The 21,560-nt window shown below is 46.5% G+C and overlaps 1 protein-coding gene across 6 annotated transcripts in view; it reads left to right on the top strand.

Annotated features, from left to right (window-relative positions):
- Positions 1 to 21,560, top strand: part of OGDH (oxoglutarate dehydrogenase) — a 481,583-nt gene that overhangs the window by 443,642 nt on the left and 16,381 nt on the right. For 5 of the 6 annotated variants that reach the window (XM_063667354.1, XM_054494721.2, XM_054494718.2 and 2 more), the window contains 5 exons: positions 3,081 to 3,235; positions 3,705 to 3,851; positions 4,474 to 4,564; positions 5,259 to 5,438; positions 10,910 to 11,038. In XM_063667354.1, the coding sequence (XP_063523424.1) occupies positions 3,081 to 3,235; positions 3,705 to 3,851; positions 4,474 to 4,564; positions 5,259 to 5,438; positions 10,910 to 11,038 (702 nt within the window). The remainder of the gene's footprint in view (positions 1 to 3,080; positions 3,236 to 3,704; positions 3,852 to 4,473; positions 4,565 to 5,258; positions 5,439 to 10,909; positions 11,039 to 21,560) is intronic. The other variant, XM_054494723.1, reaches the window with a different exon arrangement.

The raw sequence follows: 21,560 nt of genomic DNA, 5'->3' as shown, positions 1-21,560 counted from the left end.
TTCCTAGTTTTATCTTAGATGTGATTAGAAAATATGGTTTGTGGGGCCGGGCATGGTGGCTCAAGCCTGTAATCCCAGCACTTTGGGAGGCCGAGGCAGGCGAATCACGAGGTCAGGAGATCGAGACCATCCTGGCTAACACAGTGAAACCCCGTCTCTACTAAAAATACAAGAAAATTAGCCAGGCGTGGTGGCGGACACCTGTAGTCCCAACTACTTGGGAGGCTGAGCCAGGAGAATGGCGTGAACCCAGGAGGCAGAGCTTGCAATGAGCCGAGATTGTGCCACTGCACTCCAGCCTGGGCAACAGAGCAAGACTCCATCTCAAAAAAAAAAAAAGAACATATGGTTTGGGGTTGTCTTAGTCCATTTTGTATTGCTATAAAGTATAAAGGAATATCTGAGGTTGGATAATTTATAATGAAAAAGGGGTTATTTGGCTCACAATCTAATTGGGCATCTGCATTTGGTGAGGGCCTCAGGCTGCTTCCACTCCCAGTGGAAAGCAGAGGGGAGCCTGCTTGTGCAGAGATGACATGGTGGGAGGGGAAGCAAGAGAGAGAGTGGGGAGGTGCCAGGCTCTTTTTAGCAACCGACTCTTTCAAGAACTAATAGAGCAAGAACCCACTCACCTCTGAGTGAGGGCATTAATCTATTCATGAGGGATCTACCCTCGCAACCAAAACATCTCCCATGTGGCCCCACTTCCAACATTGGGGGTCAAATTTCAGCATGAGGTTTGTGGGGGAACAAACGGGTTAATAAAAATATCTTAAATAGCCGGGCGCGGTGGCTCACACCTGTAATCCCAGCACTTTGTGAGGCCGAGGCGGGCAGATCACGAGGTCAGGAGATTGAGACCATCCTGGCTAACACAGTGAAACCCCGTCTCTACTAAAAATACAAAAAAAAAAATTAGCCGGGCATGGTGGCATGCACCTGTAGTCCCAGCTACTCGGGAGGCTGAGGCAGGAGAATCGCTTGAACCCAGGAGGCGGTGGTTGTAGTGAGCTGGGATCGCACCACTGCACTCCAGTCTGGGCGACAGAGCGAGACTCCATCTCAAAAAAAAAAAAAAAAAAAAAAAAAAAGGCCAGGCGCGGTGGCTCACGCCTGTAATCCCAGCACTTTGGGAGGCTGAGGCAGGCGGATCACGAGGTCAGGAGATCAAGACCATCATGGCTAACATGGTGAAACCCTGTCTTTACTAAAAATACAAAAAATTAGCCGGGTGTGGTGGTGGGCACCTGTAGTCCCAGCTACTTGGGAGGCTGAGGCAGGAGAATGGTGTGAACCCAGGAGGCGGAGCTCGCAGTGAGCCGAGATTGTGCCACTGCACTCCAGCCCTGGTGACAGAGCAAGACTCCATCTCAAAAATAAATAAATTCATTAATTAATTAAAAAAAAAAAAACTTTATATACTAGGGTCTTTCCCAGCAGCACTTTCTCTTTTAGTTCCTAGGCAAGATTTTTCTTCTGTTGATTTGGATAATAACTAGAGAATTGTGGTTGGCCATAATTTTGAGTTTAGGCAAAGTTTGCTTTGTTTCATGGTCATGGAGCTTGTGTGCAGGGATAGCCCGCCCTCCTCTGCAAAGAACAGGGCTGGTCTCAGATTCAGCACATCCTTTAACTGCTCATGCCAGCTGGTCTCATTGTCTGTTGTGAAAACCAAGTGGGGTCATGGATGAGAGCTGCTGATCAGGACCTAACACTCTTAAGTACTCTGGCAGCAGTGGCTGCTGTAAAGGCAGTTACAGGAGGCTTTGGGGGTCTGTGAAGTGTCTGTTGGCCCACATCAGGGCCTGTCTTCTTTTTATTCCATGCTGACTTGCAGTTTGCTCTCAGACTCTCATTCTGGTCCTCCAGGGCAGCTGTGCAGGTCGAGTTTTGGGCCTCTGCAGGAGTACCAGGATGAGGGCAGCCCGAGAGGGATTTCTTTTTGTTTTTGTTTTTGTTTTGAGATGGAGTCTCGCTCTGTCACCCAGGCTGGAGTACAGTGGCATGATCTTGGCTCACTGCAACCTCTGCCTCCCGGGTTCAAGCTATTCTCCTGCTTGAGCCTCCTGAGTAGCTGGGATAACAGGCACGTGCCACCACACCTGGCTACTTTTTGTATTTTTAGTAGAGACAGGGTTTCACCATATTGGTCAGGCTGGTCTCAAACTCCTGACCTTGTGATCTGCCTGCCTCAGCCTCCCAAAGTGCTGGGATTACAGGCGTGAGCCAACGCGCCTGGCCCCGAGATGGACTTCTAAGAGCCTGGTGCCTCCTCTCGCTCCTGGCACCTCTCCTCTTCCTGAATTCCTCCCTGCCGAGCTCTGCAGATCTGGGTGCTGCTTCCTCACCCAACTGTGCAGTGTGAACGTGGTGCAGGACGTCTTGATCTGCTCAGGATCCTGACTTTTGTCTTATGAGCAGTCTTGCTTCCTGAGGCAGAAGGACCATTTGACCCTAGGAGTTCAAGACCAGCCTGGGTAACATAGTGAGACCTCATCTCTCCAAAAAATTCAAAACATGAGGTAAGAAGATCACTTGAGCTCAAGAGGTTGAGGCTGCCACGGGCCCTAATAGCGCTACTGCACTCCCGCCTCGATGACAGAGAGAGACCCTGCCTCAAAAAAGTAAATAAATAAATAAATAATTTTTAAAACCTGCAAATCTTAAACAGCCATTGAGCCTATGACACCCTATGGGCATTTCCTGTCATGGGTGCTGGTACAGGTCTGACCTTGATGACAGCCTGTCTTCCCTGGGGAAGGACCCAGTTCCACAACTGTTGCGGTCTGTGCTTCTTGCCACAAAGGTAGCAGAGTAGAACTGGGGTTGTCCCTTGGAAGGCTAGGAGGTTCTCTGTGTACAAGTGACCCAGGTCCCTGAAGGAAGCACTTCATGACCCTATGAAGAGGGCTTCTGCCTGGCACCCACTCCATCCCATCTTCAGTCACACTTGACTGGGGTACATTTCAGAACAAGCCTCCTGCTCATCCCCTCCTTCTGGCCGAATGGGCAGTCGGCACTCTTCATTCAGCCAGGCCTGGTTAGAAATCCCCTTGACTGTGTGTTTCTGTATGGAATAGATGGCCTACTGCCAGCATATTGGGGTGGAGTTCATGTTCATCAATGACCTGGAGCAGTGCCAGTGGATCCGGCAGAAGTTTGAGACCCCTGGGATCATGCAGTTCACAAATGAGGAGAAGCGGACCCTGCTGGCCAGGCTTGTGCGGTCCACCAGGTATGGGTCTGGCCCTGGGCCATGGGGTAGACATTCCCAGGGAAGCAGTGACCCTGTCTGTGTTGATTGGGCCTGTGTGCAGCCTGTTGGCCGAGGTGAGAGGGGGTTTGGGATGGTACAGGCAAAGCTCCAGCTGCACATGTGTGAAGAGACACCAGGCAAGTAGAGTCAGCCTTCAGAGCAACCTCTGCCTCCTGAATTCAAGCGATTCTCTTGCCTCAGCCTCCGGAGTAGCAGGGATTACAGAGGCACACCACCACGGCTGGCTAATTTTTATATTTTTAGTAAAGATGAGGTTTCACCATGTTGGCCAGGCTGGTCTCAAACTCCTGACCTCAGGTGATCCGCCCACCTCGGCCTCCCAAGGTGCTGGGATTACAGGTGTGAGCCTCCATGCCTGGCCAGAATCCCCTCTTTTTGGTCAGGAAGAGTGACATTGCCCTTCAAGGTGGCTTGGTTCCCTGTCCAGGTTTGAGGAGTTCCTACAGCGGAAGTGGTCCTCTGAGAAGCGCTTTGGTCTAGAAGGCTGCGAGGTACTGATCCCTGCCCTCAAGACCATCATCGACAAGTCTAGTGAGAATGGCGTGGACTACGTGATCATGGGCATGCCACACAGGTACGGCCAAGGGCGCGCCTAACCTGGTTTCTCACCACCCCTGTGGGCTGTGTAGGAGGCACCAGGTAAAGGCACTGAGAGAGCAGCTGTTTCCTCCTTGAGTGCCAGTTGTGAGTCTGGGCTCATCTGGTACCTGAGGGTGTATTGCTTTGCAGGGGATTCTCACATTGCCTGCCTCTGGAGGACTGCAAAGTCACGGTCACCTCCAAAGCCACATGTAGTTTCAGACTGGCATTTGGCCTTACAGTGCATCTTTATGAAAGTTAAACCCAAGTTCCCTTGTTGGGGTCTAACCTGGAGGGAAGGCTGCTTCCTGACATTGAAGGGGAGGCCAAGACTGTGAAAATAGGGAAGGTGTGGGGAGGGAGGAGGATAAGGAAGCCTCAGGCCCGTGGCATTGCTGCATCTTCTACCTTTGTGCTGCGCACCGTGGCCTTGATTGCCCAGCACGGAGAGGCTCGGTTCCCACATTAGCTCCAGTTTTCAGCTATCCTTGGGCTGCAAACCGAGGAGGTGCTGTGTCCTGGGGGAGGGGGAGGGGGAGGGGATTATAACACCCTCATCTGCCATCTGGATGCCGTGACCTCAGGCTCTGCTCACCCTGCTCGCCCATATGTTCCAGAGGGCGGCTGAACGTGCTTGCAAATGTCATCAGGAAGGAGCTGGAACAGATCTTCTGTCAATTCGATTCAAAGCTGGAGGCGGCTGATGAGGTGAGGCACCTGCATAGAGACACATCCAGCATAGCCCCAACTTACACAAAACCCCTGGCTCCACTTCTTTCTTAGAATGACTTCCGGGGGGTTGGTTCTTCTGTACCATTTGTGATTTGCCTTCCTTGTTGGAAGAATTTTAGTGTTGGAACAAAGGTGGCCAGTGGCCCACCTCCTGGTCAGAGGTCCAGCAGCCCCACTCTGAGTGCAGGGGTGTATCCCCTCTGGCTGAGGGACATTCTCCCTATGCCCTGGATGGGAATGATCCTGGGAAAAGGCCTCCATATCATTCTACGTTGGGTTCCTGGGAATAGAAATCCCATATAAGGCTGGGTGTGGTGGCTCACATCCATTACCCCAACACTTTGGGAGGCTGAGGCAGGCGGATCACGTGAGGTCGAGAGTTTGAGACCAGCCTGACCAACATGGAGAAACCCCATCTCTACTAAAAATACAAAATTAGCTGGGCGTGGTGGCGCATGCCTGTAATCCCAGCTACTCGGGAGGCTGAGGCAGGAGAATCGCTTGAACCCAGAAAGTGGAGGTTGCAGTGAGCTGAGATCACGCCATTGCGCTCCAACCTGGGCAACAAGAGCGAAACTCCATCTCAAAAACAAAATCACGTATAAAAGGGCTCTTTTGGAGACTGAGCATCTCCTTGGCCAGGGTGCAAATTCACTGTTTACCCCATCAGGGCTCCGGAGATGTGAAGTACCACCTGGGCATGTATCACCGCAGGATCAATCGTGTCACCGACAGGAACATTACCCTTTCCCTGGTGGCCAACCCTTCCCACCTTGAGGCCGCTGACCCCGTGGTGATGGGCAAGACCAAAGCTGAACAGTTTTACTGTGGCGACACTGAAGGGAAGAAGGTAAGGCCCAGAGAGAGGCGTGCAAGGCAGATTGTCAAGGCCCCACGTTCCAGCATGGAGTTCCGCTCACCAGCATAACCCAGAGCCCTGGGTGCATCTAGACTTTAAAAAAATATTTAAAGTTGGCCGGGCGCAGTGGCTCACGCCTATAATCCCAGCACTTTGGGAGGCCGAGGTGGGCAGATCACTTGAGTTCAGGAGTTGGAGACCAGCCTGACCAACATGGAGAAACCCCATCTCTACTAAAAATACAAAATTAGCTGGGCGTGGTGGCACGCGCCTGTAATCCCAGCTACTCAGGAGGCTGAGGCAGGAGAATCGCTTGAATCCGGGAGGTGGGGGTTGCAGTGGGCTGAGATCACGCCATTGCACTCCAGCCTGGGCAACAAGAGCGAAACTCTGTCTCAAAAAAATATATATATATATTTATTTATTTATTTATTTATTTAAAGTCAACTTTTAAAGAATAGCAATAGTAAAACAGTCCCGCTTACAGTGTTCCTTCTCCTGAAGTTGTAGTCGTCAGAACTATGTGGGAAGTTTGCTTTTGTCTTCACCAAATCTGTTAAGAAGCCAGGTTGCAGTTACTCTGAATGGACAGAGATATTTTCACTGAAAAGGAGGGGAGTCTGAGAGTCTCTGTAAGGAAAAAGTGTAGGTGAGCCTGAAGGAGAAATTGTAGAACTGAGACTTGTCAGGAGAGTCATGCTTGCTGTGATCAGAGGCGGGAGTTTACGGGCTGGTAGGAGACGGAGGAGGACACAGACTGCAGGCGGGTGGGGTCCTGCTTCACCATTTCTGATCATGTGACTGAGTGTTGGGGGTTGACTCGCCTGCCTGCTAGTGTAGAAATAGTCTCAACAGACTGTAACAGTTTGCCCTTATTTAACTTCAAGATAGAATCTTGTCTGACAAATTTTATATTTCCTATTAATGATGACCTAAAAACCAAATAATCAGAAAAAAATCAAATATTTGTAATGTCTTATGTATGGGTTCTGGGAAACATACAAAGAAGGCATCACCACTTTTCTCTCCAGAGCCTCCTGTTCTTTTTAGAAAAAAGGTCGTGTGTAAAGAAGCAAATAGCACATACACGGCATGATAGGAAACTGGAGTTAGCTGTGAAGAGCTTTGGAAGAGGTGTGCAGGGGTGTGTGGGCTAGAGTTGGACCAAGGATAGAAGGCAGACCCCTTAGTAGCAGAGCAGGTAATTGTCATTTTATTTGAGAAGTGGCAGGATTTAGGGAGGTGGGAAGGGAAGAATGTTTTCTGGAGATGAAAGGTAAGAGCAAAGATGTAGGGGGAATTGGGGACACAGAGCAGGGAGGGGCCAGCCTCCTAGTTGTGCCCTGGAAAGAGGTCAGGTCTATGTTAGAAGTGGAACCAATTGGCCGGGCGCGGTGGCTCACCCTGTAATCCCAGCACTTTGGGAGGCTGAGGCGGATGGATCACCTGAGGTCAGGAGTTCGAGACCATCCTGGCTAACACAGTGAAACTCCATCTCTACTAAAAATACAAAAAAAAAATTAGCCGAGCATGGTGGCACGCGCCTGTAGTCTCAGCTACTCAGGAGGCTGAGGCAGGAGAATTGCTTGAACCTGGGAGGCGGAGGTTGCAGTGAGCTGAGATCACGCCACTGCACTCCAGCCTGGGTGACAGAGGGAGACTCCTTCTCAAAGGAAAAAAAAAAAAAGAAGTGGAACCAATTATTAGTTTACCAGGTTCTATAATTTTAAATACTGTAAATCTACTACTGTCATGCTTACAGTGTTAGAGGAAGGGAAACTGTCATCATAGGTAATGGAGCCTGGGCTGGGGATGTGATTCCCGCATTGATCAATACTCACTGTAAAGAACGAGTCTGACCCACAGGGACGCAGAGGTCATCATTCCATGGCTTCAAGCTCATGGGCCAGGACAGTGTCACAGAAACTTCAACTAGATGCAAAGAGTCCTCAGCTCTGTTTGGGGAACCTGCAGCCCCCGCAGGCAGTAACAACAATGGGTGTCTGGGATGGCCTGGGCTAAGGCGAGATTGGCATGGGGAGACCAGCATTGTGATGACCAGAGCCTCTGGTATTTGCACCCTCCTTGGCTAGGACACTCGCCCAGGCATTTGGGCTGAGTAGTGGAATGAGATTACCGAAAACTTTGGGTGACTCCTACATTCATAGATTGTGGACAGAAATCCACTCTAGCAGTACTCACCTCATAATGCTGGAAATTTCCCAAAAAGGAATGAAATCATTAGAGTAAAAGTGATAGAGTGTATTTTAAACTGCTACAGATGGTCACACTGATTGGTCCCTTCATGAGACGCCAGGACAGGAGAGGCTGGTTAGTCCCGATTAGCTCATAAGTCTGCATGTAGCTGAGTCCGAACTGTCAGTCCCTTTGTTTTCCAGTCTACACAAACCTTGTTGTCACAAGTTTGCCCTTGCCCCAATGTGGATAGCTGCCAGGCCCTCTCTCTGAGCCTCCTCGTCACCTTGCCTTAAGCCCTCACATGTCCCCAGCAGGGTCAGTGTGGGTCATTGCAGGCTCAGCCATCTGCCTGTTCTTACTCCTCTTGACACCCATAGGACATGATTTTATTTCTGTTAAATCCAGAAACTCAGGGAGCTGAAGTGTGTGTTATGTAACTCTCAGCATTCGTGAAGAATTACATACTTTCTGTAAGTGCAGCTGAGGTCGTCCCATAACCTCATGCATGATTGTGAAACAGACCTGATTTGGCTCAGTGCTAATATGGCCTTTGGGATCTTTGTTCATGAAAGCATTTCCTCAGTGCAGCAATGCAACCTGCTGCAAAGGGAGAACCCGCTCCTGCCAGAGGTACGGCTCAGGCTGCCAGACACAAGGAGATTCCCCATGTGTCCTGGCTGTGATTTCAGCAGACAGTTACCACAGTGCAGTATGGCATGGTAGTCGCAGTACAACATCACCAGGATGATCAAGAACAAATACCATGACAAGAGGAAGACTGACTACAGGTGCCCTGTCAGCAGAAGACAGACTGGACAGAAAAGTATCTGCAGGAAGAAACAACACACTATGGGGATCAGGAAAGCATGAAATGTCAGTGACTCAAAACCAATGGCTTTTACACTCAGGCAGCCTGGGCATCGTAGCAAAGCTGCACACCTCCAAGGGGGCCCGTAAGCAAACCAGATCCTTACGTTTACATGCTACTGTCCTAGTGAACACCTGCCACATCCACCAAAAGGCAGGACACCTGCAGTTCTGTTTTTAAAAATTCTGGGTTTTGTCCCTGACACACAAATCATGGGTCTTAACCAAGGATGACTCAGCACAGCGCTGAGGACCAGGGTAATCACAAGAACTCAGGGAGGTGCAGGTCAGTAGGCCCATAGGCTGAGGACACAGCAGGAGAGGGTGTGTTATATATCACCTTGGCTAGCCACAGCGTCCAATTTTTTTTGCTAAACACCCATCTAGATGGCATTTTGTAAAGATAAGATTAACGTTTAAACCAGTAGATTTTGAGTAAAGTAGAAGACCTTGCACAATGTGAGTGGGTTTCATCCGGTCAGTTCAAGGCCTTCGAGAAAAAACTGAGGTTCCCAGAAAAGAAGGAATTCTGCCTCCAGACAGCCTTCACACTTAAGCTGCAACATCAGCTCTGCCGTGGGTCTCCAGCCTGCCAGCCCGCCCTGCAGACTTTGCACTTGCCAGCCTGATTCCTTAAAAATCCATCTTTCTCAGCCAGGCACGATGACTCATATCTGTAATCCCAGCACTTTGGGAGGCTGAGGCAAGAGGATTGCTTGAACCCAGGAGTTTGAGACCAGCATGAGCAACATGGTGAAACCCCGTGTCTACAAAAAAATGCCAAAATTAGCCAGGCATGGTGGCATGTACTTGTATTCCCTGCTACTTGGGTGACTGAGGTGGGAAAATCACTTGAGCTTGGGAGGCAGAGGTTGCAGTGAGCTGAGATCGTGCCACTGCACTCCAGCCTGGGTGAGAGAGTGAGACCCTGCCTCAAAAAAAAAAAGAAAAAGAAGAAAGAAAGAAAATCATTCTCTCTCTCCCTCTTCCTCTTCACCCTGTCAGTTCTGTCTCTCTGGAGAGCTCTGACTAATACAAGAGTTTTAAAGAGGTATAGCCTGTGTATCCAAGGAGTAGAGGTGGTGGGCTTACATGATTGTGGCATTGGGGACACAGAGCAAATGTGGAAACATATCAAAGGCAGTGGGGATGGAGTGTCTTGCAGTTGTAGGAGATATTTATAGGTATGGAAGGAGGTGGCCTAGAAAGTGTTGGATTTAAATTTGGAGGTATCAATACAAACTCATAGTTTTATTACATACACACACACACACACACACACACACACAGAAATAGCCATGTATATGTGCGCCTGCATATGCACACATATATTTTTTAGATCTATGCGTAATGGGCCTAGAAATGATATCCTGGCAGTGATGAGCACACAAATACTGGTCTTAAATCCCATCCTCTACTGGAGGAAGCTGGCTTCTTAGAGAAACAGCTGATATTGTACAGGGCTGGACAGGGACAGCACAACATGGAAGCAAGGAGGTGCTCATAAATGAAAGAGACCTGTCCCTGTTCACAGGAAAGGGAGGCAGCTGGAAGGAGCTGCTCTCCATATCAACCTGGAACAGTGTGAGCATTAAAATAACTAACAATATTAATGAAACCTGTCGAATAAAATAGGAACTATGAGTACATATTAACACGAGTAAACAAACAAGGGAGAAGGGAAAGCTCTTCCTTGCAGAGAATGCCAACTAATAAATGCAGGAGTAACAGAAACTGGTGTTTGCCATCCATCAACCACCCAAGGGGCTGGTTCAGACGCAGTTGTCAATACTGCTGAGGCTGGGGTGGAGGTTTGAGGAGGAACAGGATATAAAGTTTCTTCTCACAAAATACTACCACTATTCTCATTGCCAAGGAAAACAATGGTGAGTGAAAGGGAGGATAGCAGACAGCAGCCTCCCAGGTGACCTGACCTGATGCAGTATGTCCTTCCCAAGTGGGGACCCAAGGTCTGTCAAGGGTGCAAAGACAAGAAGGATGAGGAGCTGCTCCAGGTTGGAGGAGCCGAACAGACCTGGCAAGCGATGCTGCCCTCCCATGTGGGGTCTGGGGCAGATGGCTAAGCTAGTGCTGCCCTCCCGGAACGGAGGGTCCAGGTGGTCATGTTGGAGAGTGTCCTAGCGATGCATCAGGTCTACAGCTCTCTCAGTGCTGAGAACAGATGATGATGGCAGGGTGTGTTGGTGTTGAGCAGATATACCAAGGTGCTAGCATGTTGGGGATTTGGGGCCCTGTGGACTTTCCTGCTACTTTCTATGTTTGAAATTATCTCAAAACGTTATTTTTTGAAAAACAAATGATGCATTTCCTCTGTTTGCCTTGTGGACTTGGCAATCAGAACATTTTGGATTTGGGGTCTCCTTTGGTGTCTACAGGTCATGTCCATCCTGTTGCATGGAGACGCTGCATTTGCTGGCCAGGGCATTGTGTACGAGACCTTCCACCTCAGTGACCTGCCATCCTACACAACTCATGGCACCGTGCACGTGGTCGTCAACAACCAGGTACCTCACACCAGGCTGCGGCTTTGCTGCTCCCATCAGTCTTACTTAGAATGACATCTCTGAGTCATTTAGGACATTCACAGTTTTCTGATTATAAAAATACATCTGCTATTAAAAACCAGGTGCAGTGGCTCACGCCTGTAATCCTAGCACTTTGGGAAGCCAAGGCAGGAGGATTGCTTCAGCCCACGAGTTTGAGACCAGTCTGGGCAATATAGTGAGACCCCCTTTCTCTGCAAAAAAAATTGAAAAATTAGCACTGGGTGGCCGGGCCCAGTGGCTCAGGCCTGTAATCCCAGCACTTTGGGAGGCCGAGGCAGGTGGATCACCTGAGGTCAGGAGTTCAAGCCTGGCCAACATGGTGAAACCCCATCTCTGCTAAAAATACAAAATTAGCCATGTGTGGTGGCACATGCCTGTGATCCCAGCTGCTTAGGAGGCTGAGGCAGGAGAATTGCTTGAACCTGAGACGTGAAGGTTATAGTGAGCCAAGATTGCGCCATTGCATTCCAGCCTGGGCAACAAGAGCAAAACTCCATTTCAAAAAAAAAAAGAAAAGAAAAAAAGTTAGCACCGGGCATGGTGGCCCACACATGTAATCCCAGCACTTTGGGAGGCCAAGGTGGGCAGATCACTTGAGGCCAGGAGTTCGAGACCAGCCTGGCCAACATGGAGAAACCTCATCTCTACTAAAAATACAAAGCTACCTGCTTGGTGGCATGCACTTGTAATCCCAGCTGCTTGGGAGTCTGAGGCACAAGAATCACTTGAAACCCTTGAGGCGGAGGTTGCAGTGAGCCAAGATCACACCACTAAGCCTGGGCGACAGAGCAAGAGTCTGTCTAAAAAAAAAAAAAAAAATTAGGCATGGTGGTGCATGCCTGTGGTCCTAGCTACTTGGGGGTTTGAGGTAGGAGGATCACTTGAACCTGGGAGGTTGAGGCTGCAGTGAGCCATGATCATGCCACTGCACTCTAGTCTGGGCAACAGAGTGAGACCCTGTCTTGAAAAAAATAAATAGGCTGGGCGTGGTGGCTCATGCTTGTAATCCCAGCACTTTGGGCGGCCGAGGCGGACGGATCATGAGGTCAAGAGATCGAGACCATCCTGGCTACCACAGTGAAACCCCGTCTCTACTAAAAATACAAAAAAATTAGGCGGGTGTGGTGGCGGGCACCTATAGTCCCAGCTACTTGGGAGGCTGAGGCAGGAGAATGGCGTGAACCTGGGAGGTGGAGCTTGCAGTAAGCTGAGATCACGCTACTGCACTCCAGCCTGGATGACAGAGCAAGACTCCATCTCAAAATAAATAAATAAATAAATAAAAAAGAAAAAAATAGATTTTAATGCATTATTTTTAAGATGGCATTATTGTTTTAGATTTTTGTTTGTTTGTTTGAGACCAGTCTTGCCCCGTAGCTCACGCTGGAGTGTAGGGGCATGATGATAGCTCATTGCAGCCTTGAACTCATGGACTCAAGCAATCTTCCTGCCTCAGCCTCCCGAGTAGCAAGGACTATAGACGTGCACCACCACTCCTGACTAATTTTTTTTTTTATTTTTTGTAGAGGCGGGATGTCACTCTGTTACCGAGGCTGCTCTTGAACTCCTGGCCTCAAGTGATCCTCCCACCTTGGTCTCCCAAAGCACTGGGATTGTAGGTGTGATCCACCATGCCGGACAAGAATATTTTCTTCTGGTTCCACAGGCATACAGATGGCCCATGCATGGGGACGTTCTCTTTCTTTAAGAAACTGGGTTCCATGTACACAGCTTTATATCCACTCTTATTTACCACATATTTGCTCATACCATTACATACCCTTTTAAAATAATTTTAATAGAAATATCTTATAACTTGTTTCATAAAATGGACTCTTAGGATTCTCATTTTTTATTTTCAGTAATGCTGTGATGAACATTCTCATGAATATTTCTGCCCAGGCCTGATACATATCACCTGTTAGGTTCTTCCACCAGCCATATCTAAGGGTTCCCCTCATCGATGCGTGTGAAGTTTCCATAACAGATATTCTAGTGCCTTTTAACTCTAGGTACTCTCCTAGGTACCAGGCAGAGCACAGGTGTGCTCCCTATCATCACAGACCTTATAGTTTAGTGCAGGGTCAGGGGGCTCATGGACAGTGCCATGAAGTGGGTGTGGGAGGTGTTCTGCAAGATACTGGGTTAGTCAGCAGACTAGTCACTGAGCATTTGACATTTAAATGGAAACTTCAAGGTCAGGTAGGCAAATATTGGGGAGCATCGGATCAAGTCAGGAGAGAGGTCCTAGTGTCTGAGGGAATGGACAAGGCCATCGCAGCTCATCATTAGTGCAAGAGAGAACTGCCATCAGCCAGCGCCTGAGGAAAGCTCCCAATGACATTGGGAGGCCATTGGAGAGACTGACGCAAGGAAGTGATGAGATACTGGTTGGTTATAAAGATGATTTGTTATAGTTTAGAATTGATTAGAGGAGGACAGAGAAACACATGCAGCTGTCTCAGCAAGAAGTGGAGAGAGAAAGGGAAAAATTTAAATTTAAATAAGTAAATATGCTCACTAAGTAGCAAACACTAAAGAGCTCAAAATTTAAGAGGTCAAATACTAAGAGAGGGTAAGAACATTATCCAGTGTAAATATAACACACAATATGGTAAAAGCTACCACTTACTGTCTACTGTGTCTCAGATGCTGAATTAGGTACTTTATGTATATTAATTTGTAGGGTAGTTACCCATGCGGTGAGTGGTACTATTCCCATTTTACAGAAGTGAAAATTGAGGAGCAGAGAGATTGAATTAGCTTACTAGAGGAAATGATAAGAGTCAGTATTTGATCTGCTTTCTTTGAAAGAATAGTGTTAGAAGACCTGAAAAGTTCCCTGTACCAAGGGAACAGAGATGTCTAAAAAACCAACCTCACTACTGAACTGAGTTTTTTTCTTTTTTTTTTTTTTGAAACAGAGTCTTGCTCTGTCACCCAGGCTGGAGTGCAGTGGCGTGATCTTGGCTCACTGCAACCTCCGCCTCCCAGGTTCAAGCGATTCTCCTGCCTGTCTCCCGAGTAGCTGGGATTACAGGCACATACCACCACACCTGGCTAATTTTTGTATTTTTAGTAGAGGCGGGGTTTCACCATATTGGTCAGGGTGGTCATGAACTCGTGACCTCGTGATCCACCTGCCTCAGCCTCCTAAAGTGCTGGGATTAAAGGCGTGAGCCACCACTCCTGGCCTTTTTTCTATTTTTTTACTATGGTAAAATATACATAAAATTTACATTCTTAACTATTTTTAAGTGAACAGTTTAGTGGTATTAAATACATTCATAATATTGTGCAACCATCACCACCATCCATCTCCAAAACTGTTTCATCTCCAACAAAAATTCCATACCCATTCAACATGAACTCCGAGTCCCTGCTTCTCTGACCCCCAGCCCCTGGGAACCATCCACTCTACTTTCTGTCTCTATGATTTTGAGTACTCTAAGGACTTCATATAAATGGAATCGTAGTATTTGTGTTTTTGTGCCTGGGCTATTTCACTTAGCAGAATGTCCAAAAGGTCCATCCATGTTATAGCATGTGTTAGAATTTCCTACCTTTTTAAGGCTGAATAATATTCCACTCTATAAGTAGAATATATCACATTTTGCTTATTCATTCATCAGTGGATACTTGGGTTACTTCCACATTTTCCTGTTATGAATAATGCTGCTATGATGCTATGAACATGTATGTCCATATATCTCTTTGACACCCTGCTTTCTTTTTTTTTTTTTTCCTTTGAGACAGGTTCTTGCTCTGTCGCCCAGGCTGAAGTGCAGTGGTGTCATCATAGCTCACTGTAGCCTCCAACTCCTGGGCTCATGCAGTCCCCCCACCTCAGCTTCCAAAATAGCTGGAATTACAGGTGTGCACCACCATGCCCAGCTAATTTTTTTTTAATTTTCTTGTAGAGTTAGGGTCTCTCTATGTTGCCCAGGCTGCTCTTGAACTCCTGGGCTCAAGCAATTCTCCCTCTCAGGCCTCTCAAAGTGCTGGGATTACAGGCATGAGCCACTGTGCCTGACTGAAATCCTGCTTTCCGTTCTTTGGAGTATATATCCAGAAGTGGAGTGGAATTGCTACATCACATGATAGTTCTATTTTTAACTTTTTGAGTAACTGCTTATTAGTTCTAATTTTCTTTCTTTTTTTTTTTTTTTTGAGGATTCTTTCTGGATGGACAGTCATGTGACTTCAAATAGAGAAAGTTATTTCCTTCCTTTCCAATCCACATGTATCTGTGCTTTGTATTTTCTTTTTTCTTATTGCACTGGCTAGGACCTCAGCACAGTGTCAAAGTGGATAAAAACGGACATCCTTTTCTTGTTTCCAATTTTTGGAAGAAAGTGTTTAGTATTTGATCGTTAAGTATGATGTCAGCTGTAGCTTTTTTGTAGATGTCCCTTACCGTGACTAGGCGAGTTCCCTTCTGTCTCTAATCTGTGGACAGTATATATAATGAATGGATGCTTATTTTTGTCAGTGCTCTTCTGCATCCATTGAGATGACCATATAGTTTGCTAATGATGAAGTACATTGATTTTCAAATGTGGAATTTTTGTCTTATGTTCATGAGGGGTATTGATCTTTTGTTGTAATGCCTTTGTCTGGTTTTGGTATCAGGGTAATGCTGGCCTCATGAAATGTAAAGAGGAGGTTCCTCTTCTGTATTCTGAATGAGTTTCTGTATAATTAATATTATTCCCTTCTTAAATGATTGGTAGAATCCACCACTGAAAGACTTCTGGGCTTACAGTTTTCTTTGTGGGAAGGTTTTTCTTTTCTTTTTCTTTTTTTTTTTTTTTTTTTGAGACGGAGTCTTGCTCTGTCACCCAGGCTGTAGTGCAATGGCATGATCTTGGCTCACTGCAGCCTCCACCTCCTGGGTTCAAGGATTCTCCTGCTTCAGCCTCCTGAGTAGCTGAGACTACAGGCGCCTGCCACCACGCCCAGCTAATTTTTGTTATTTTTAGTAAAGACAGATTTCACTATGTTGGTCAGGCTAGTCTCAAACTCCTGACCTCAGGTGATCCACCTGCCTCAGCCTCCCAAAGTGCTGGGATTACAGGCATGAGCCACCACACCCGGCCATATTTTCTTTGTCTAGTTTTCAGAAGTTTGATGTATCTTGGCATGAATTTCTTTGGGATTTGTTTGGGATATGCTCATGTTTTTAAAAAATTTATTTTTTATTTTTTATTTTTTTTCTGAGATGGAGTCTAGCTCTGTCACCCAGGCTGGAGTGCAGTGGAGTGATGTTGGCTCACTGCAACCTCCACCTCCCAGGTTCAAGCGATTCTCCTGCCTCAGCCTCCTGAGTAGCCGGGACTACAGGCACTTGCCACCACCCCTGGCTGATTTTTGTCTTTTTAGTACAGACAGAGTTTCACCATGTTGGCCAGATTGGTCTTGAACTCCTGAGCTCAAGAGATCCGCCTGCGCTGGCCTCCCAAAGTGCTGGGATTACAGGCATGAGCCACCATGCCCAGCCAAAAAAAAAGAATTTTTTTTTTTTTTTTTAAATTTTTAGACAGGGTCTTAACTCTGTTGCCCAGACTGGGGTGCCCGGGCACAATCTAGACTCACTGCAGCCTCCACCTCCGAGGCTCAAGCAATCCTCCCACTTCAGCCTCCTCAGTAGCTGGGACTATGGGCATGCACCACCACACCTGGCTAATTTTTATGTTTTTTTTGTAGAGACAGGGTTTCACTGTGTTGACCATGTTGACTGGTCTTGAACTCCTGAGTTCAAGTGATCCACCCTCCTCAGCCTCCCAAAGTGCTTGGGATTACAGGCGTGAGTCACCACACCCACCTGCTCAACTTTTTTAAATTGTATTTTTTAATAGCTTTATTAAATATAGTTCACTTATCATGTAATTTACCCCTTTAACAAGTCTGCAATTAAGTGGTTTTTAGTATATTTATAAATACGTGCAACTATCACAGTTGATTTTAGAGCGTTCATCACCTTAAGGAAAAACCTTGCATCCCTTAGTTATCTTACTCCTACCCCTCCATCCTCCCAAGCCCTAAGCAACCACTAATCTACTTTCTGTCTCTATAGATGTATTTATTCTGAAAAGTTCATATTAATTGAATCATACAATATGTGCCCTATATCAGTTGGTGAACATTTAGATTGTTTCCACTTTTGGGCTATTATAAATAATGCTGCTGTGGGCTGGGCACGGTGGCTCACACCTGTAATCCCAGCACTTTGGGAGGCTGAGGCAGGTGGATCATCTGAGGTCAGGCGTTCGAGACCAGCCTGGCCAACATGATGAAACCCTGTCTCTACTAAAAATACAAAAATTAGTCAGGTGTGGTGGCCCGTGCCTGTAATCCCAGCTACCCTCGAAGCTGCGGCAGGAGAATCGCTTGAACCCGGGAGGCGGAGGTTGCGGTGAGCCGAGATCGCGCCATTGCACCACAGCCTGGGTGCAGAGCAAGATTCTGTCTCAAAAAATAAAGAAATAAAATAATGCTGCTGTGAACATCTATGTACAAGTGTTTATATATACTTTTTTTTTTTTTTTTTTTGAGATGGAGTCTCGCTCTGTTGCCCAGGCTGGAGTGTACTGGTGCAATCTCGGCTCACTGCAAGCTCCGCCTCCCGGGTTCACGCAATTCTCCTGCCTCAGCCTCCCAAGTAGCTGGGACTACAGGTACCCACCACCATGCCCAGCTAATTTTTTGTATTTTTAGTAGAGACGGGGTTTCACCCCGTTAACCAGGATGGTCTCGATCTCCTGACCTCGTGATCCGCCAGCCTCAGCCTCCCAAAGTGCTGGGATTACAGGTGTGAGCCACCACGCCAGGCCTTATATGTACATTTTTTGTTGTTGTTTATTTTTTGTGCCACCTACACTCCTCTCTGTGGCCCAGGCTGGAGTGCAAGTGGCATGATCTCAGCTCACCGCAACCTCCACTTCCCAGGTTCAAATGATTCTAGTGCCTGAACCTCCCGAGTAGCTGGGACTACAGGTGTGCACTACCATGCCTGGCTAATTTTTGTATTTTTAGTAGAGACGGGGTTTCGCCTTGTTGGCCAGGCTGGTCTCGAACTCCTGGCCTCAGGTGATCTACCTGCCTCAGCCTCCCAAGGTGCTATTATTACAGGCATGAGCCACTGTGCCCAGCCTGTGTCTACATATGTTTGAATTCCTTTTCGGGTATATATCTAGGAGTAGAATTGCTAGATCATGTGGTATCTCTGCGTTCAACTTTTTGTGGCAATCTCAGACTGTTTCAAAGTGGCTGTGCCATTTTTACATTCCCACTGGAAATATATCAGGGTTCCTTTTTTTTTTTTTTTTTTTTTGAGACAGGGTCTTACTCCATCACCCACGCTGGAGTGTGGTGGTACAGTCTTAGCTCACTGCAACTTCTGCCTCCCAGGTTGTAGCGATTCTTCTGCCTCAGCTTCCCAAGTAGCTGGGATTACAGGCATGTACCACCACTCCCAGCTAATTTTTTTTTCTTTTTTTTTTTTTTTTTTTTGGTAGCAACAGGGTTTTGCCATGTTGCCCAGGCTGGTCTTGAACTCTTGACCTCAAGTTATCCACCTGCCTCAGCCTCCCAGAATGTTGAGATTACACACATGAGCCACTGCACCCCCTGCTAGGATTCCAGTTTTTTCATGTCCTCATCAACTCTTGTTATTGTCTGTTTTATTCTAGCCATCCTAGAAGGTGTGAGGTGATATCTCATTTTGGTTTTAATTTACATTTCCCTAATGACTAATGATGTGTGTGTCTTTTCATTTGCTTATTGGCTATTTGTATATCTTTGGGGAAATTTCTATTCAGATCCTCTGCCTTTTTTTTGACTGGATTGTCTTTTTATTGTTGAATTGTAAGAGTTCTTTATATATTCTGGATATGAGCCATGTATCCGATGATTTGCAAATATGGGACAATTTTGGTGTCCTTGGAAGCACAAAAGTTTTATTTTTTATCAAGCATAATTTATCTGTTTTTTCTTTTGTTGCTTGTGATTTTTGGTGTCATATCCAAGAAGGCTTTGCCTAACCCAAGGTCACAAAGTTTTACCTCCTATGCTTTCTTCTGAGTCTTATAGTTTTAGCCCTTACATCTATGATCTGTTTTGAGTTAATTTTTGTGCATGGTGCAAAGGAGTCCCACTTCATTCTTTTGCACTTGGATACTGTTTTCAAATATAAATGATTGAGTAGCAAAGCATCTAATGGACAGAGTTAGCTCCAGTGGGTGGCTCCAATTACCAAGAAGCAGATTTTAGTTGAATGAAAGGAAGAACTCCTAACAGTGAGACCTGTTCCAAAAGGGGAACCGGCTCCTCCAGAAGTTTTGGATTCCTCCTCATTGGAAGTATTGGCACAGCTAGTGAACGAGTTGTCAGGGTTGAAATAGATGGGAGGGGTGAGAAGGGCTAGGGGTGAGAGGAGAAACCATTTGGCCCTAGGGTTCCTTTGTCTCCCAGACCAGCTTTTCCTCTTAGCGAGATTTTCCTACTAAAACACTAACTCCCAAAAGTATACTAAGAGAGTACATTGGTGGTATAGTGGTAAGTATAGCTGCCTCAAATAATATACCAAGAAGTATTATTAATACACCCATGGTAGAAAAAAGTACAGAGTATATTTGGAGTATACCTCTGTCATATGTGTGTATGCACAGCCACTATATAGATAACCGTGCCGGTAGAGTGCACCTCCATCACATGTGTTCACATCCACCCAAGTAGATACTCCTGCTGGTAGAGTGCACCTCCATCATGTGTGCTCCCATCCATATGTGCATGAAGGCACAGAAGCTCATAACAGTGGTGAACATTGGAGAGGGCAGCTGAGACCTCAGCCTTGCAAAATGGGTTTCTTTCTGTGAGGTTCTAGCAGTAAGGCATGTAATGATCACTGACTTCCTGCTGCAGGCCTTTCTTTACATGCTGAAGCCCCAGATGGGCGATGCTGGCTTCAATACCAGCTGAGATTGTTCAGGGCTCTCTTATGTGTCAGGCTCTGGTACATCATTTTTTTTTTAATATTCTCATCAGTGTCTGACTATGTCTGATCATTTCTTTAGTCAGTGTGAGAAGGGAGATTATTTAAAAGCCATTAAACATAAATATAGAGTTAGATTTTGCTAATATTTTCTTTATCTCTTTACTGTTTTGACTCATTGCTCATGAGGTAGTGTGGCATCAGGAAGATCTGTAGGAGAGGAAGTAACTTCTTAGCTGAGTCTCTTATTTCTTTTAGAACATACTTAGAAATTCCCCTTCCAGAAATTTCACCTAAGGAAGCCATCTGATGGTAAATATTTTTTCATAAGACTCTTTGTCTGCCAGATGCAATGGCTCAAACCTGCTCCCAATACTTTGGGAGGCCAAGGCAAGAGGATTGCTTGAGCTCAGGAGTTCAAGACCAGCCTGGGCAACAAAGTGAGACCCTGTCTCTACACAAAACAAAATAAAACAAAAATTAGCCAGGTGTAGTGGTACATATCTGTAGTCCCAGCTACTGAGGAGGCTGAGGCAGGAGGATTGCTTGAGCCCAGGAGGTCAAGGCTGCAGTGAGCCGTGATCACACCACTACATTCCAGCCTGGGCAATAGAGTGAGACCTTGTCTCAAAAAAAAAAAAAAGTTTTTGTCAAAACCATATTTGCGCTGCCACAAAGTTAGGAAACAAACCTATGTCCAACAGCAGAAGCGTCTTTGCATAAAATTTGGCAAAGCCATAGGAAGGGATATTAAACAACCACTAAAAAGTTTAATATCCTGGGGAATGGCTGGTCATGGTGGCTCACGCCTGTAATCCCAGCACTTTGGGAGGCTGAGGCAGGGGATCATGAGGTCAGGAGATTGAGACCATCCTGGCTAACACCATGAAACCCCATCTCTACTAAAAAAAAAATACAAAAAATTAGCCAGGCGTGGTGGCGGGCACCTGTAGTCCCAGCTACAGGCGTGGAGGCTGAGGCAGGAGAATGGTGTGAACTCGGGAGGTGGAGCTTGCAGTGAGCGGAGGTGCGCCACTGCCCTCCAGCCTGGGAGTTAGAACGAGACTCTGTCTAAAAAAAAAAAAAAAAAAAAAAAAAAGTTTAATATCCTGGGGAAATGGTCACAGTATGGTAAATGGAAATTGCAGGATATTAATATGCTGCTAGTAGGAGTGTAAGTAGAACAGCTACTCAGGAGAGCATTTAGAAAAATTTAAAATGCTCATGCCTATGGCTCAGTTTTCCCTTTCTAGGATTAGATTGCAAAAAAACTCAGCGTTTGAGGGAGAAAATTTGTATAAGGATGTGTACAGCAACATTGTGTTTACCACAAATTGGAAACAAAAGAAATGTCCACCAACAGGAGAATGGATAAATACTCTGTGGGGTATACTGTGTCTGGTTAAGTTTCACTCGAAAGTAGAGACTAAAGGAAGTATAGCTACATGTTTCAACCTGGGTGTATCATAAAAGCAAATGTTAAAAGGC

The sequence above is a fragment of the Pongo pygmaeus genome, chromosome 6 (genome assembly GCF_028885625.2).
Source record: "Pongo pygmaeus isolate AG05252 chromosome 6, NHGRI_mPonPyg2-v2.0_pri, whole genome shotgun sequence".
NCBI lineage: Eukaryota > Metazoa > Chordata > Mammalia > Primates > Hominidae > Pongo > Pongo pygmaeus.
This window is presented reverse-complemented; position numbering and strand designations above follow the sequence as displayed.